Below are 15,064 nucleotides of genomic sequence, written 5' to 3' on the forward strand. Positions count from 1 at the left end.
ATAGCCAGTGGCTGCAGTGATTTGTGGCTCTTGTGCAGCCAGTGATTACTTTCAGTGATCGCTGCTGGATTCACTTTGCCATTAGCGTGAATGGGGCTGGTGGCCACTCCTAGCCGCCCTAATCCGCAGTTGTAAACAGAAGATTCCTGCTGCTACAATTCGCACTGGCTGTTGTGAATGTAGCTTTATTTTATTTTTGGTAGGCAAAAATATGGCAATAAACATACAAAAAAAACATTACCACCATGCAATACACACGGAAGAACAACCCTTGAAAAACAGCCCTGCAATTGGCAAAATAACAAATTTTGCCTGCCGGAGAAACAAGGAACGTAGCCTGCATACGATTTTCAGAATTTTGGAAATGATGTCTTAAGAAAATACCTAAGTAAGAACTAGAAAACAGAAAAAGAAGGAAAGGGGAAAGGAAAAAAAAAGTGTGTGTGTGTGTGTGTGTGTGTGTGTGTGGGGAGGGGGGGGGGGGGATTGAGAAAGGGCAAGGAGAGAAACGCAGGAACGGGGTCAGGGAAAAAGGACAGCCCACTGTCTGTGAGGGCCCAAAGAGCAGAATTTTTTGTAGGCAACAGAAAATTGGAATTGGGTCCAATAAAACCATGTCTTACCAAAACACTCCCCTTGGTGTGCCAAGACATAGTGAGGAACTCCATGCGCACGATGTCATTTCCAGTTAGATGGGATACAAGTCTTAGTGGTATTTAAAGCTGGGTTGTAGGAAAGAAAATTGCTTGATTCCTCCATCAACACAGTCAGTGTTGATGGGGGGATGGGGGGGGGATAGCTACCCACTGTGTTCTCCCAGGTGGGGTGGGGTTGGGGGGGAGCCGTCCCTGCTGGGAGAACACAGTGATTATTGCTAGCGGCTTTAATAGCCGCTAGCAATAATCGCATGTAAAATCTGACAGGCTGGTTGTACAAAAGCCGAGATTCGGACCTTCTATGGCTGGCTTAATTGATGGATTACCAAGAAGTGGTGGTATTTCCAATTTGATAACGCTCTGAGATGTAGAAGGCATGCAGTGGGGTTGAATTCTAGGGATAGGCCTGTAAGATCCAAGTTCAGTTACCATACCCTGGATAAACAAAGTACAAATACCTGGACATGTCCAAAATATATAGAAATTTGCACACTTAGGTTCTCCAGCAATTAGGAGTAACCTCTGGGAACATTTTACATCATCTTGTTGGACAACTAGGGTTGCCACCTCATCCCTTTAAAACCGAACATAATAATTACACAGGTTCTGAGGCTCATTTAATGCAGATAAGACTCCAAGTGAGTTTAATTACTACCGTAATCAGTCCCAGAACCTGTGGGATGAAGTGGCAACCCTAGTTGAACCCCCTACCATCTAGGTATTGATTTATAGCCTGATCCCTGGAGTCTAGAGGATACAGAAGACTGTAAGCAAAACAGAGAACGTAATCCCTTTGCTCCAGTGAAAAGTATTGAAATCCTTCTCCCATGCAGTCAAATAAGAGGGAACATAATTGTCAGGAGGGGAAGTTAGAGATGCATAAACCGTATCCAAGTAGAGTTGGGTCCTTGCAACTTTATTCAAAAGATCAGGAGGTTCTACCTGGTTGGGCAGATCGAAGAGTAGAACTGTTTATCAAATTTTGGGTATTCAATAGAGCAGGAGTAGAGGGGAAATCTTCCAATAGGGACAAGCAGTCATGAGCTGAGGTTTGTTTGGATTAGGATCCAAACCCACGAGTGATCTCAGCAGGGGGCTGTCACCTGTACGGAATAATTGTTGGCAGCAGGGGCATTCCCCACCCCTCACATCCACAATGGGTGTGGCAGGGAATACCCCGGGTTGCAGATGATGTGGTGGGCTCAGATCTTATGCAGGCTATACATGGGTTGAATTCAAAACAAATGTTCTTTAGAAAATCAGAAATTGAGTGCGTTTTGTAACCCGATGGTGCCACCATTGATTTCGAAAATCAACCAACCTAACTTTCAATTTAACCTCATGTTGCTTCAGAAAAGAATTTTCATGGCCAAGAATTTTCTTTTCTTTCCAGCTCACGCTCATTTCTTTTTTGTTTATATTTCTCACACGATTCTCCCATCATTGATGTTCATTTTTCCATAAATTCCCAAAATGCCCGATCACTCAAATTCAATGGTCACATGAAAACTGGCCGTTTCTGTGACCCACTAATGGTGCGTAATTCGAAAGAAAATTCTTAAGGAATTCGAGCCGTGTATGGCCAGCTTTAGAGCGAACACACCCAAGCCCATTACTAGTAACAACCAGGGATTCCCTCACTTTTAGGGACTGTCTTTCACTTCCTATTTTGTCTATAGGGCAGGAAATGAAGAGAAATCTCCCCAATGGGACACAGATGGCAAAACAAACAGACGGGGGTATAACCCTCCCTTTGGTTCCAGTTTAAGCCCACATCTACCCAGGCCAATGGTTTATCAGCTAAATCCTACAATACTATTCCAGATCCCCCATCACAGATCACTGCCCCCCACATAGAAGTGATGCTCAGAAGTCAGTCAGCCCTGTATACATCCTGCATCCTATATACAACCATCAGTAATAGAGAGAAGTCCAGAGAATGGCTCCTACCAGGTGCTCCTTGCCCACGGTGAGTATGGAGGTGTATGCCTCCAGGTAGACCCGGGCACAGCTCCTGATCACCTCCAGGCCCCTGACTGTCACATCCTTGGCATCCCCCAGACCTAACCCAATGAGGTACAGCATAGTCCTCCCGGCTGGAGAAGGATAGCAGCGATGGATGGCACACCCGGGAGATGTCTCTGTACATTGGCTGGCATAGATTCCTCCTGCCTGTCCCCACGCTGACAGTTACGGGACGACGCCACAATACGGCTGCGGTAAACAACATCCTTTGACCTGCGCGCTGTAAAGTCGTCCATATTAACTACTGGCGTAGTTCTAGACAGCTTTACGGCGCGGCCGCCATCTTTACTCCTGTTACAGCGATGCTGCCTGTACCATCGCGGGCGGCCATGTTTGTTGAGGGCAATACTTTGCATAGTTTTACTAGTGGTCTGCCGGCGGGCTCACGCTCTAGGTAACAAATTCGTGAAACGCTATGACATCGTGCTTGGAGTTATAATTCTGATTGTTGGGTGTAAAAAAAAGTTTTCTAATTTGTTCTTGATACTTTGAGCAGGTGATGGAAGTTCCTATATACCCCACTGTGCCTCTCTCCAATGGACTGAAGATCCCAGTCCTGGGTTTGGGTAAGTCTTGTGTTAAAACCGACCTTCAGTCAGGAGATGAACAGGGTGATATCGCACTCCTCCCTTCCCCCGCAGTGTAAAAAGTTTGTTTGTCTTTGTTTTTTCTTTTGCTACTAAACCCAGGACTCGTCATTCACTATATCTGGTTTCCCACAGTACACAGATGATGGAAATGCAATTATTTTAGTAAATATAAACTGCTAAATACCTTTTCTCTTCAGCAGTATATAGCGGTCTTGTGACTTCTACCAGTGTTCAGCAGAGCACTGGTTAAAGCTTGTAGGAGGAGTTTTCATTCTCCCCTGATTGTCCTATGAGGCTGCATAACTTCTGACCCTCTGTCTAGACCAGGGGTGGGCAAACTTTTTGACTTGAGGGCTGCAATGGGTTCATATATTGGACCCGGGGGCCGGACCAAGAGTAGATGAATGATGTGTATGTGTCATCCATAGTAAGTATAGTAATATTCCCCCATATTAAGCATAGTAATTAATCCCCCATATAGTAATTCATCCCCCATAGTAATTCATCCCCCATATAGTAATTCATCCCCCCTATAGTAATTCATCCCCCATATTATTTCATCCCCCATAGTACTATTCCCCCCCAAGTAGTAAGCCAAGTCCCCCGTGTCAATTCACTTACCTTTGCTCCGCGCGTTCCTCTCGCCGTGTTCCCGCGCCGTTCCGGTCTTCAGAGCGGACTGTGAGAGGAGCCTAGCTCCCCTCACGTTCGTCACGCTGCCCCGCCTACACACATTCTGACAGCCAATGTATCACGCTCCGCGGGCTGGATTAAAAGGTCCGCCGGGCCGTAGTTTGCCCATTGCTGGTCTAGACAGTGCTGATTACATGCACTCTCCCAAGAAAAAAAAACTCTCTAGAAGTACGCACCAAACTGAGCTTGTGCAGCTTGCCCCCAAGGCTCTGTTCTCTCAGCAGATGGATTGGGGACAGTATAAGAAGGTGAGGATCAGAGAGGACAGGATCAAATATAATTTTTACACAATGCAGAGGTTTAACCCCTTAAGTTTCACAGTGAAAAAATACAAGCATGCTTTACTGCATATACAGACTGATTATGCTGTTGTGGGTTTAGTAACACTTTAAGCCCGCTCTGCCCCCCTGGCCACTATTCACCATTCTTCCCTGTGAAGCCTTCTGGGATATGCACTTGTTCCAAGAAGCTTCAGGTTCCATACATCGGCTGGAGGAGGGAGGCCACAGCAGCGCGGTGTCAAGGGGCTGGACTGCCGGAACCAGGAAGAAGGAGCCAGGTCCCAATGATGACATCAATGAAGATGATGGCACAGGACCCAGCATGTGGATCACAGCAGGGCAACGCTGGACTGACTGGCTGGGAGACTGAATTGTGCATAATACCAGTGAGAAAGATAAACATGGGAGGAGTTAAAGCACAACTACAAGCAGAACTTTTTTTTTAATTTTGGTAGAATAGACGGAGTAACGGAGGGTTATAACCAATGTCAGTTTAATTTTTGCTATCTGTACCCCATTGGGAAGATTTACCTTCACTTCCGGTCCCATAGCCTAAACAGGAAGTTAGAGAAAATCCCTGCAAATTAAGGGAATTCCTTGGAGCCCCCTAGGTCACCAAAACCAGTGTCCCCATTGGAAGATTTTTCCTCTTACTTTTCTGGAGGCAACCCAAAATGTTGGGTTTCTTTTACTTTCAATGATGATGGTAAACAGGACAAATAGAGAGGGTGAATCTGCCTAGCACTGGCACAGACTGCAATAAAAATCTAAATATATAAAAAATACCATAAACGGCGCTCACTAATGAGATTCAGTTGGGGATAGTGTTGCATCTCATTAGTGAGCGCTATTTATGGTATTTTTTATATATTTATGTTTTTTAATTTATTTAAAATAGCAGCTCCAGTCACAGTTTGAGTTCTATTTGATATAAATTATTTCACATTTTTGGCGCGGTGATATAGGCTATATATTTTTAGCTTATATATAGCTTATATATATCATTTTAGTAATAAAAACCTGACGGATGTTCTACTCCATCTCTATCCAAAACCAAAAAAAAAAGGTTTGCCTTTAGTTATACTTTAATTTTTAATAATTATATTTAGCAGAAATGTTTTGTTGTTGCTGGAACATGAATAGAAGGGGGATCTTGCAATGGAGATACATGTTCCACCAAGGGGCAGTAAAATCATGCAGCTGAGCCGTGGTTTTGTGGCCACCTGACAGGCCACCCAAACACAGCCTTGCAGCTGCTCAGGGCTGTACACATGCTGTGGCTGCGACATTGTGCTTCACAGCCATGGCAAATCTTAGTGTAAGTTACTCCAATGTTTCATATCCTTGATATGGATCTGCGTTACCATGTACTTGTATGAAATAGTATCCTGTCCTCTTTGTATTGCTTCCTTTGTGTGAAATCCCTGGTGATCCCACCAGTCGCTCTGCTTTTTTATTTCAAACTGACCATGCCAAGCCATGGAAGTGCATCCATCCCAAGCCATGGAAGTGCATCCATCCCAGCATGGTCCTTGTACTTTTTTGCATTCTACTTGGGAGCACAGCCTGCCTGTCCTGCAATGATCAGATGTGCTGACATACTCTCTGCACAGCTCTTCACTGGGAAGATCAATGTACTGCTGTTCCTCAGCCTTCTGCTGATACCCCCCCCCCCGGCAGTCTACACCCCCACCTCTCTAAGCCCCTTATGCAGCGAGAACAAAGGTCATATGATCGAGAAAAAGACTTCATTTAGACCTGCGGTTGGGGGACAGCAAAAAAATTCACAGTTCAGGCCGCGTTTCTGCCCCCTTGAGCTGCAATAGCTGATGAGGTGTTTACATGCTGCGGGCGCAATGTTTTGCTTTGCGCCCACAGCAAAGTTTACCTGACACACCACCCTATTGAAATGCATTGAAAACACGGCAAAAACGCACCAAAATTGAATCCATGTTGTGTTTTTGATGCGTTTTGAGTCCTTTCCTATGAAAAACATTCCGCAGTTGCCGTAAAATCGCTGCAAAAACGCATATGCAGTTTTACTTCGTTTTTGCTATGGATCAGAGCGACAGTGCCTTTATGCTGCTTTCACACTGATTCATTTTTGTTCAGTTAAAAAAAGCTGAAGAAAAGCGAAAGAAAAATGCATCTCTTTAAATCCTATGGAGCTCTTCGCACTGGTCCGTTGTGCTTCAGTTGTGTTTTTTTTTAAAAATGCACCAAAAATGCATCCCTCCATTGAAATGAATAGAAAACGCATCAAAAACGCAAAGCAACTGTTGGAAGTGCTTTTTCCAGTGGGGAAAAACGCAATGCAAATGCAGAAAAAATGCAATGCACTGCAGAAAAACACGTAAAAAACGCACATGCATTTTTTATGCGCTTTTCATACAGAGCACTGTGAAAGTAGCTTAACAGAACACTTAGGATTCATTCACACAGAGGGATGTAACAGCAGGTGGTTGAACTGCGATTTTAACACCATCTGACTGCACACCTAAACTAGGGCATGCAGCCACTCAGGGCTGTACACCTGCTGGAGTCACAATTCTTTTGTTTGCGGCTGCAGGAAAAGTCGCTTTTGGCAGGCGGTGCCACAACTGAATGTCACCAATTCAAGTGAATGGTGCTGCCCTGCAACCACATGCAGTGTATGCGCCTGTGGTGTGGTGGGTCAGCTTTTAGAAGGTTAACCAATTGCTGTCCAGGTAAATTTTTCTAATGTAAAAGTCAGCATTTTATTGCTAGAAAATTACCTAGAATCCCAAACATTATATGTTTTCTGAAAGCAAAGGCCCTGGAGAATAAAATGGTCATTGTTGCAATTTTTTATGTCATGCGATAATTGCGCAGTAGTATATCATTTATGAATTTGTAGGAAAAAATATACTTTGATGAATTTTGATGCACACAAACACAATTTGATAGCAAGTTAATGGGAAAATATAAAAGATGATGTTATGCCAAGTGATTGCATACCTAAAATGTCTCATTTTAAAATTGCTACAGTTCATTAAATTATCCATAGGTGACACTTTAAAAGCCTTTACAGGTTATTAGTTTAGAGTCAAATAGGAGGTCTGGTTCTAGTATTATAGCACTCATTCTGTTTTTTGTGGTGATACCTCATGTGTGCTGCAATCACCTATGTGCATGTTAACACGGATGATGGGAGCTCTTACATTTTTTTAATTTTATTTATATATATATATATATATATATATATATATATATATATATGTATATATATATGTATGTGAGTGTGTGTATTTCCATTTAATTTGTTTTTTGTATCAACTTTATAACTATCACAAGGGATGAACAACATCTCTTGTGCATGCATGGTCAGTGACAGGTACTCTTTATGGAGACTATTAGTCTCCTACAAGGTTCCTTTGATGTCCTGATTTTTCATGCTGTACATGCCTTCACAGACTTGCTTCATGTGAGTTGCCAATTGTTTTTTTTTATCATGCAATAAATGTTTTAAAGTGGTTGTATACCTCAGACATGAAATATGAACAAATCATATCCCTCTATATTGTGTATTTGTCTCAGTTAAGAGCATTATGTGGCATTTCTGTCTGCTGCCTTGTTCCTCTATCAGCATGAATCACTTTTGACAAGTTTTCCTGACACCAAGAGGTAAAAGGTGACATTCGAGGGATCTCCAGCACACAGCCTGTGACTGAAAGCCTCAGCTCTGTTTCTGTGTACTGTGTGAAGGGAGGTGTGTCCCTTATGTCCAAACAGCACACAGAATTCTCCTCACTGAGTGTAATTTCAGCTCCCCCGCCCCCGGTTTCTTTCTGCTCAGACAAGCTGTAAAAATTCAGCACTTTGAATGGCCATAGAGAAGACTGCAGATAAACAGGTAGAACTTATGTAGGAGGATTTGTTTCATCTCTGTGTATCACCTGAGGCCAGTCACTTCACTGTGTCTATGTAAGGGTTTACAACCGTGCTATAGCCAAATGATGGCTACAGCGTGGTTGTCCAATCATATCATATGACGTCCTCCCAGAATGCGCCCCCAGCGGCGTGCACCCGGCGCTGTCTGTGATCTTTTACCACGTGATCAGCTGTGTCCAATGACACAGCAGTTCACAAAGTAAATACAGTTGCCGGCTATCGGCAGCACTTTCCTCACGCTGTCACAGAGTAAGGAAAGTACTGCCGATAACCAACAAATGTCACAGAGCAGATCTATACTGATAATCAGGGCAATGCTGATCAGTGCCCTGATCATCAGTGCCCAGCAGTACCGCCCAGCAGTGCCACCCAGCATTGCCCAGAAATGCCACCCAGTATTTGTGCCCATCAGTGCCACCTATCAGTGCCCATCATTGCTTCATATCAGTGCAGCATCATTAGTGCCTCATCATTAATGCCTACCAGTGCCACCTCATTAGTGCTGCCTATCAGTGCAGCCTCATCAACGCACATCAGTGAAAGAGAAAAATTATCTGTTTGCAAAATTTTATAATAGAAACAAAGAAAAACTTTTTTTCAAATTATTTGCTCTTTTTTTGTTTATAGTTCAAAAAATAAAAACTCAGTGGCAATTGTCATTCAAAGTGCAACAGGACTGAAAGCTGAAAATTGGCCTGGGCACGAAGGGGGTAAGAGTAGGCAAGTGGTTAATGCTGCACTTCGAAGGCGCCCTCTGCTGTGTGTGTTTTTATGCTTTTTGTCTCCCTGGATGAGCTGCATCTTGTGAAAGGTTGCTTACCGGTGTTCAACCCCTGATGTACCTGATAAAAGACTGGTCTATTGGACTCATGGTTATGCATCCCAGTGTTTCTGTCTGCTATGAGGAAGTTATATGTACACTACTTGCGCCATAAATACATTTCTTTTTATGCGAAAAGCACTGCATGTTGAACCTTTGTAGTTTAAGTGCTTTGTGGTAAGGCAGCTCATTTAAATTTATTGGCTGCAAGCACACCAGAATAGTCCAAAAATCAGATGTGCTATAAATATGTACTTTTCCTTGGGATGTCATTTAAAATTAATAGCACTGCAATGCAGCAATGCAATAGTGTCAATTGGCTCCCACACAATTTATTGTCTGAACAGTCTCAACTCCTTTTAGTAAATCGACCTTTATTGCATCTCTTTGAATAAGCAATACATTAAACTACTAAAAGTAGATTTCTACTTTGGTTGTTAGTGAAATTGTAATTTATTTTTCTGTCATTATCTTTCGTCATGTCTCCAGTACGGTCCAACAGTTTTCAACATGCCGGTTATAAATGTTCATACTTGTATTTTGTCTTGACATACTTAGGGAAGAGGGTCCATTTAATCATAGAAGAGGAAGTCTTTTATCTTGATGGGTGTGGAGGGAGAATCCACTCTTCCTGAAGCTTGTCATTTTTGCCAGCATCAAACACTTTAAAAGGAAGCATTTGTGATACTAACCCCCCAGCCCTTCCCTTGCATACCGCCACGATCACAGTTATCTTCAGATGACAAATTGTTTTTTCGTGTTGGATAAAGTTGAAGTCCTGAAAGGCCAGGAAAGGGTACAGCTAATTGCTTCATGATGAAGCCCAGCTCAGGCTAGTAAACTGTAGTTGGAAAAAAATAGGCCATTGAGGTATTGGTTGGGGAAAATGATCTTGAGTTTACTTTGTTCGAAGACCAGCTACTTCTTTCAGGGCTTATTTATATCTTTGCGTTGCGGCAGTGGACATAACATATAATGTGGTGCTATTTATTTTGAATGGCATCCCAATGATATAAGGCGCGAGGGTCAGCAACCAGTAGATCTTGGCCAGGTGACGCGTAGACCACGGTCAGGGCTTGCCGACACCGCCATCCCAGAGTGCAATGCAGAGGGACTACTTGTAAAATTGGAGCTGTAGTAGGGATCAAGATGTTGATGTCTCCTCTGTAGTGCTAGTTCCTAGTGCCTTTCATGTTCGGTGGGTGTAGCACCTGCCAAGCATGACCTGTTCAAGTAAACGAGGCTTCTCTGCAACCTTCTGCAGTACCACAAACAAGGGGTTAAACAGGCAGCAATGTGTTACTTTCTCACCACCTGCTTTAACCCCTTGGACCCCACAGAAGCAAGCAGTTTCGGGACACTTGCAGAGTGGCCCCATTTACTTAAATGGGTCCTCGACTGACAGGCAGTAGCACCCACCAAAAGCAACAGGGGGTTTAATTCCTGCTGTGGCACGTGTACACCTTTGGCTGCTTGCCTCAGCAGCTAAAGGGGGTGGGGATTCGGGGCAGTAAAACTGTGACTCAACCGCAGGGTTTACCACCTCCCAACTTTACATGTGAATGAGCCCTAAGGGTGCCACTGCCGGATGTAACTAAGGGCTCATTCACAAGTGCAGCAGGTATTGCTGCTCTTCTGCAAAGTAATCCAAGTGTGTTTGACCAGTGGTGAGGAGACGATATGTAGCCTCCTCACCACCTGATTTAAACCCATGATTGCCGTGCAATGCACGTGATTGTGACAAGGTAGTACAGCAATTAGAATTTTAAATCAGGTGTGAGGAGGTGACACTGTGACTGGTGATCTTTGACTTCTCCCATGTTGTTCAGGTAGATCTCTACCTCTTTAAGGTTGCCTACCCCTGCTCTAAGGCTAGGTTCACATTTGTGCCTTGCTGGAACGCGTGCAAAATCACGCACACTCCTGCAACACATGAAAAACGCGCATCCCTTTTGCAGGCTTGCAGTGGTGCTATTAATTTTTAGTGGCACTCCAATATAGCTTGCTAATGTATGCATTTGCACTTGTACCAAAATTCATGACATTAAAATATCATGCATTTTGATGTGACAAGCTTTTTTAAAAAAAAAGTCATGCACTTTTGTTCGCTTTTTCCACTCAGAACAGCCAATTGAAATGAATGAGCTGTCTTAAACAAGACCTGCAAAAAATTCGCATGAAGCATCACACCTGCATAGGTGTGAATGGATTCTAAGGCGATGTAAATGCATTGCAGTTTACCACAGCACCATAGAGTATTGCTATTACAGAATCTGTAGGATCCATGTACGCACAGCCTGTGGTATGGTGGTTCGTCCTGTCCATCTGCAAAGTGTCTCGCGTGCATGTCGACATTTGGTCTTTTTGACTATGGCTTATTATGCATATATGTATGAACATCGGTCAGCGCGTACGTTGGTTAGATCCCTAACACAGGGTATGTTCATTGGCTTAGAGCAGTGGTCTCCAAACTGCGGCTCGGGGGCTAGATGTGGCCCTTTGACTGCCTTTATCTGGCCCTTGGGGCACTATTCCTCCCACTGATATAAACTACAGAATACTATTACTTCCACTAACACTAAAGATGGTGCACTTTTCCTCCCACTGGTACCAACAGTGGGGTACTGTTCCTACCACTGATATCAACAATGGGGCATAATTCCATCCACTGATATAAAATATAGAGTACTATTACTCCCGCTAACACTGAAGACAGGGCACTTTTCCTCCCACTAATACCATTGATGGTGCACTGGTCCTTCCACTGACACCAGTATTGGGGAAAATTTTCTTTCATTGATAACAGTGTTGGGGAACCATTCCTTCCACTGACACCAATGTTGGGGCACTATTCCTCTCACTGATACCAATAATAGGGTGCTATTCCTTCTACTGATTCCAATGATTGGGAACTATTTCTGCTGCATTTTCCCCTCCTACTGGTTACAGTCCGGCCCCTGTAAAGTCAGAAGACCAGCAAACTGGCTCTTTGTTCAGAAAGTTTGGAGACCCCTGACTTAGAGGATGTCTTAATGTGCATGGGATTGCTGTTTTTCTGATAAACCTTTACCAACCTGGACCACCTGACTCTGCTCTCATTTCTGGTCCTGTTGCTAAATCTGCCTGTTCCTGTTATTAGCTTTGTTTGCCCACCTGCCTCAGCCTCTGCTTGGACCCTGACTATTCTCTTGCCTGCTTTAACCTTTGCCTGAACGTTGACTATTCTTTTGCCTGCTGCCTGCCTTAACTTCTGCCTGGGCATTGACTGCTCTCATGCCTGCCACCTGCTCTGACCTCTGCCTGGACATCAACCTGCTGCCTCTTTTTAAATAGATTTAAAGTGGTATTAAAGTCCGCTTTGTAATTTATACCTACAGGTAAGCTTATGTTAAGGCGATTCTAAAGGTTCATTTTTATTTTTGTAAATAACAAATATGTCTATACTTACCTGCTGTGTGCAGTGGTTTTGCACAGAGCAACCTGGATCCTCCTCTTCTCGGGTCTCCCGCAGGCTCTCCTGACTCCTCCTGTCACAGCTTGCTATGGGGGCACCGGCTGCTCCGTGTGTCCATTCACCTGTCTTTCTCCTCATTGGCTGACTGGCTGTGATTGACAGCAGTGGACGCCAATGGCTCCCACTTGCCATCTCAGTCAATGAGGAGGCAGTCGAGGCTGTCATTGATATTGCTGGATCGCGGTGAGGCTCAGGTAAGTATTGAGGGGGCTGGGGGAGCTGCTGAACAAAGAAGGTTTTTACCTTCATGCATAGAATGCATGAAGGTAAAAAACCTTCAGCCTTTACAATCACTTTAAAGCTTATCTGTAGGTAAAATGAATATTTTGTAAACGTGCACCGCTGAGGAGGTATTCCAGTGGGTACCTGCCAGTGATGTCACCAGTACATGCACTCTCAATAGATGGCATACTCGACTCTATGCTGTCCATTGAGAGTGCCGCAATCATGACTTCATCGCAGCTCGGCCATTCAAAAGACTGGAGCCCACGAACCCGTATAGAAGATCGGGTGAAGATGGAAGCCCCTGTCCGCTTTGACAGTGCGCTGCTGGAGGGCTTTAGTTTACAGGTATGTATTTCATAATGTGCTAGTATGTGATGCATACTAGTACATTATATTATTGACTTGCAGATGACTGTTTTTGTTTTTTCTAAAAGGTAACATTTACTACCACTTTAAGAGTTTTTTTTTTCAAGTAGAACAAAAGAAAGTTACAGTCATTGACATTACATCATGACCAATGGCAGAATGCTAAGGTAGACAAGAACAGTGTACACAAACTAGCTTCCAAGAGCTCAACATTACGTGTCCCTCCTGTCTCTTTAATGTAGCCATCTGGTCCTGTGACCCTTTGATGGGGCAAACTCAAGGCTCGTGACCTGGTTCAGCTTGCAGCAAAATAGCCCCGGGGCTACTAGGTTCACTAGCCCATAATTTCTTGTGGCGTATTCTGGTGAAGACCAAGCTGTCACTTAGGCTCTGAGCCTGGAAGGAGCCTGTGTTACCTGCCAGCGGTGTCATCTATAATAGTTGTGTTGTGTTAAGTTACAAATTATGTGAAATGTCTGATTTTGGGGACACTTTGGTGCGTTGGTAATCCATTGATTTCAATGGCTGTCTTGTTGTAACACATGTTAACACACTGCAGAAAAGCAAACTGGCCCTTAAAGATAATGAAGGGTGACAAATACATCCTTCTCTTCATCGCACACTGCTGGTCCTTTTCTGTACTGGTAGGACAGTGCGTGAAGGTGGCCCATGATCAGTGAGGGCATTAACTACTTTCTTTTGGAACCATGAGTGCTTATTAGCCCAGGTGTTAACCCTGTGCTGACTGATTGTCGCTTATCACCTCTGTGGTCTGGAGGTGCAGAGAGAAAGGCTGATAAGACTTTACTAATAAAATGTGCTCGGGGCAGTGCATCACAGGCAGGGCTGCTTTTAGAAACCATGGGGCCCCATACAGCCAACCTGACAGGCCCTCCCCCGCTATAAAAACACAGTTTACCATACTTCAGTTTTGAATGAATACAGTAATTGATTGGTACTGATCACTCATTGTGTTCATTCAGGAAAAGAAAGGGCTGGTAAATGCAACATATTAACTGGAACCTTCCCCCACTCCATCCAGTTTTGAATGAATACAGTGATTGATTGGTACTGATCACTCATTGTGGAGTGATCCTGAAGGATCCTATTGACTTATTAGGATCCTATAGTCCTAGTGCCATGGCAACGAAAGGAGGGAAGCTGGCAGCACTGTGGTTGTAGGGGGCACCTGGGGGGGCCTGGGCAACAGAGGGAAATGTGAGGTGCACAGGGAGGGTAATGAGTGCAGTAGGGGGCAATTATTGGAACTGCCACACTGACAGCCAAGTCCTGCAGATTACACTGGGAGAACGCATCAGCCGAGCTGTCACTTTGACATTTGTTTGCTGCACTCTGTTTATCAAAAGTACACACAGCTCCTAATACAGAGCAGGTGCCTATACTTCCAGTGCTCCTACAGGAGACTTGTGCCCCTGTATAGCTCTCTCTGCAGCAGCTGAAACCAGAAGGGATAGAAACCAGCTTTCAGCTGCTGCAGAGAGAGCTATACAGGGGATTGGTTCCAATAACTGCTCTATCCCCCGCCTTGCTGATCACCCTCCCTGCCCACATCGATTCACCAATCTGCCTGGGCCCCATACAGGAGGACGGGGGTTACCCACTTATCCACGGCCCTGATCACAGGTTCACAAAACAGATCTTTTAAAGCACTCCATTTTGCTAGTTAGCACAAGTGACCTAATTTAAACCTTGATTCCAAAAATGTGGGGGCTTCAGCCATATATATTTACTAATATATACAAACATTGTTATCAAGGTTTCAAATTAGGTATCTTTTTTTGCAAACTAAGCAAAAATATTATTGTAGAACTTATCTGTTCACTAAAGTTTTGCTATTTAATTAAGCATTTTAAAGAAAAACTGCAGTCAATGTTATCTTTTAAAAATGTGCAGAGTAATAAATTGTTAAAGTGGTTCTAAAGGCATAAAGGTTTTTTTACCCAATGCACACAAAGCCATTT

The 15,064-nt window shown here is 43.9% G+C and overlaps 2 protein-coding genes across 2 annotated transcripts in view; one reads left to right on the plus strand and one right to left on the minus strand.

Moving 5' to 3' along the window:
- Positions 1–2,876, minus strand: part of DPH5 (diphthamide biosynthesis 5) — a 65,971-nt gene extending 63,095 nt beyond the window's left edge. The window contains exon 1 of the mRNA XM_089686587.1: positions 2,607–2,876. Coding sequence (XP_089542713.1) covers positions 2,607–2,741 — 135 coding nt within the window. The 5' untranslated portion in view covers positions 2,742–2,876. The remainder of the gene's footprint in view (positions 1–2,606) is intronic.
- Positions 2,877–2,989: 113 nt separating this feature from the next.
- The window catches only part of LOC149455135 (putative oxidoreductase ZK1290.5), a 188,086-nt gene continuing 176,011 nt past the window's right edge, over positions 2,990–15,064 (plus strand). The window contains exons 1-2 of the mRNA XM_089686594.1: positions 2,990–3,075; positions 3,178–3,247. Of these exons, the coding sequence (XP_089542720.1) occupies positions 3,181–3,247 (67 nt within the window). The 5' untranslated portion in view covers positions 2,990–3,075; positions 3,178–3,180. The remainder of the gene's footprint in view (positions 3,076–3,177; positions 3,248–15,064) is intronic.

The sequence above is a fragment of the Staurois parvus genome, unplaced genomic scaffold (assembly GCF_062004578.1).
Source record: "Staurois parvus isolate SC_StPar_1 unplaced genomic scaffold, SC_StPar_1.0 ptg000402l, whole genome shotgun sequence".
Lineage (NCBI taxonomy): Eukaryota > Metazoa > Chordata > Amphibia > Anura > Ranidae > Staurois > Staurois parvus.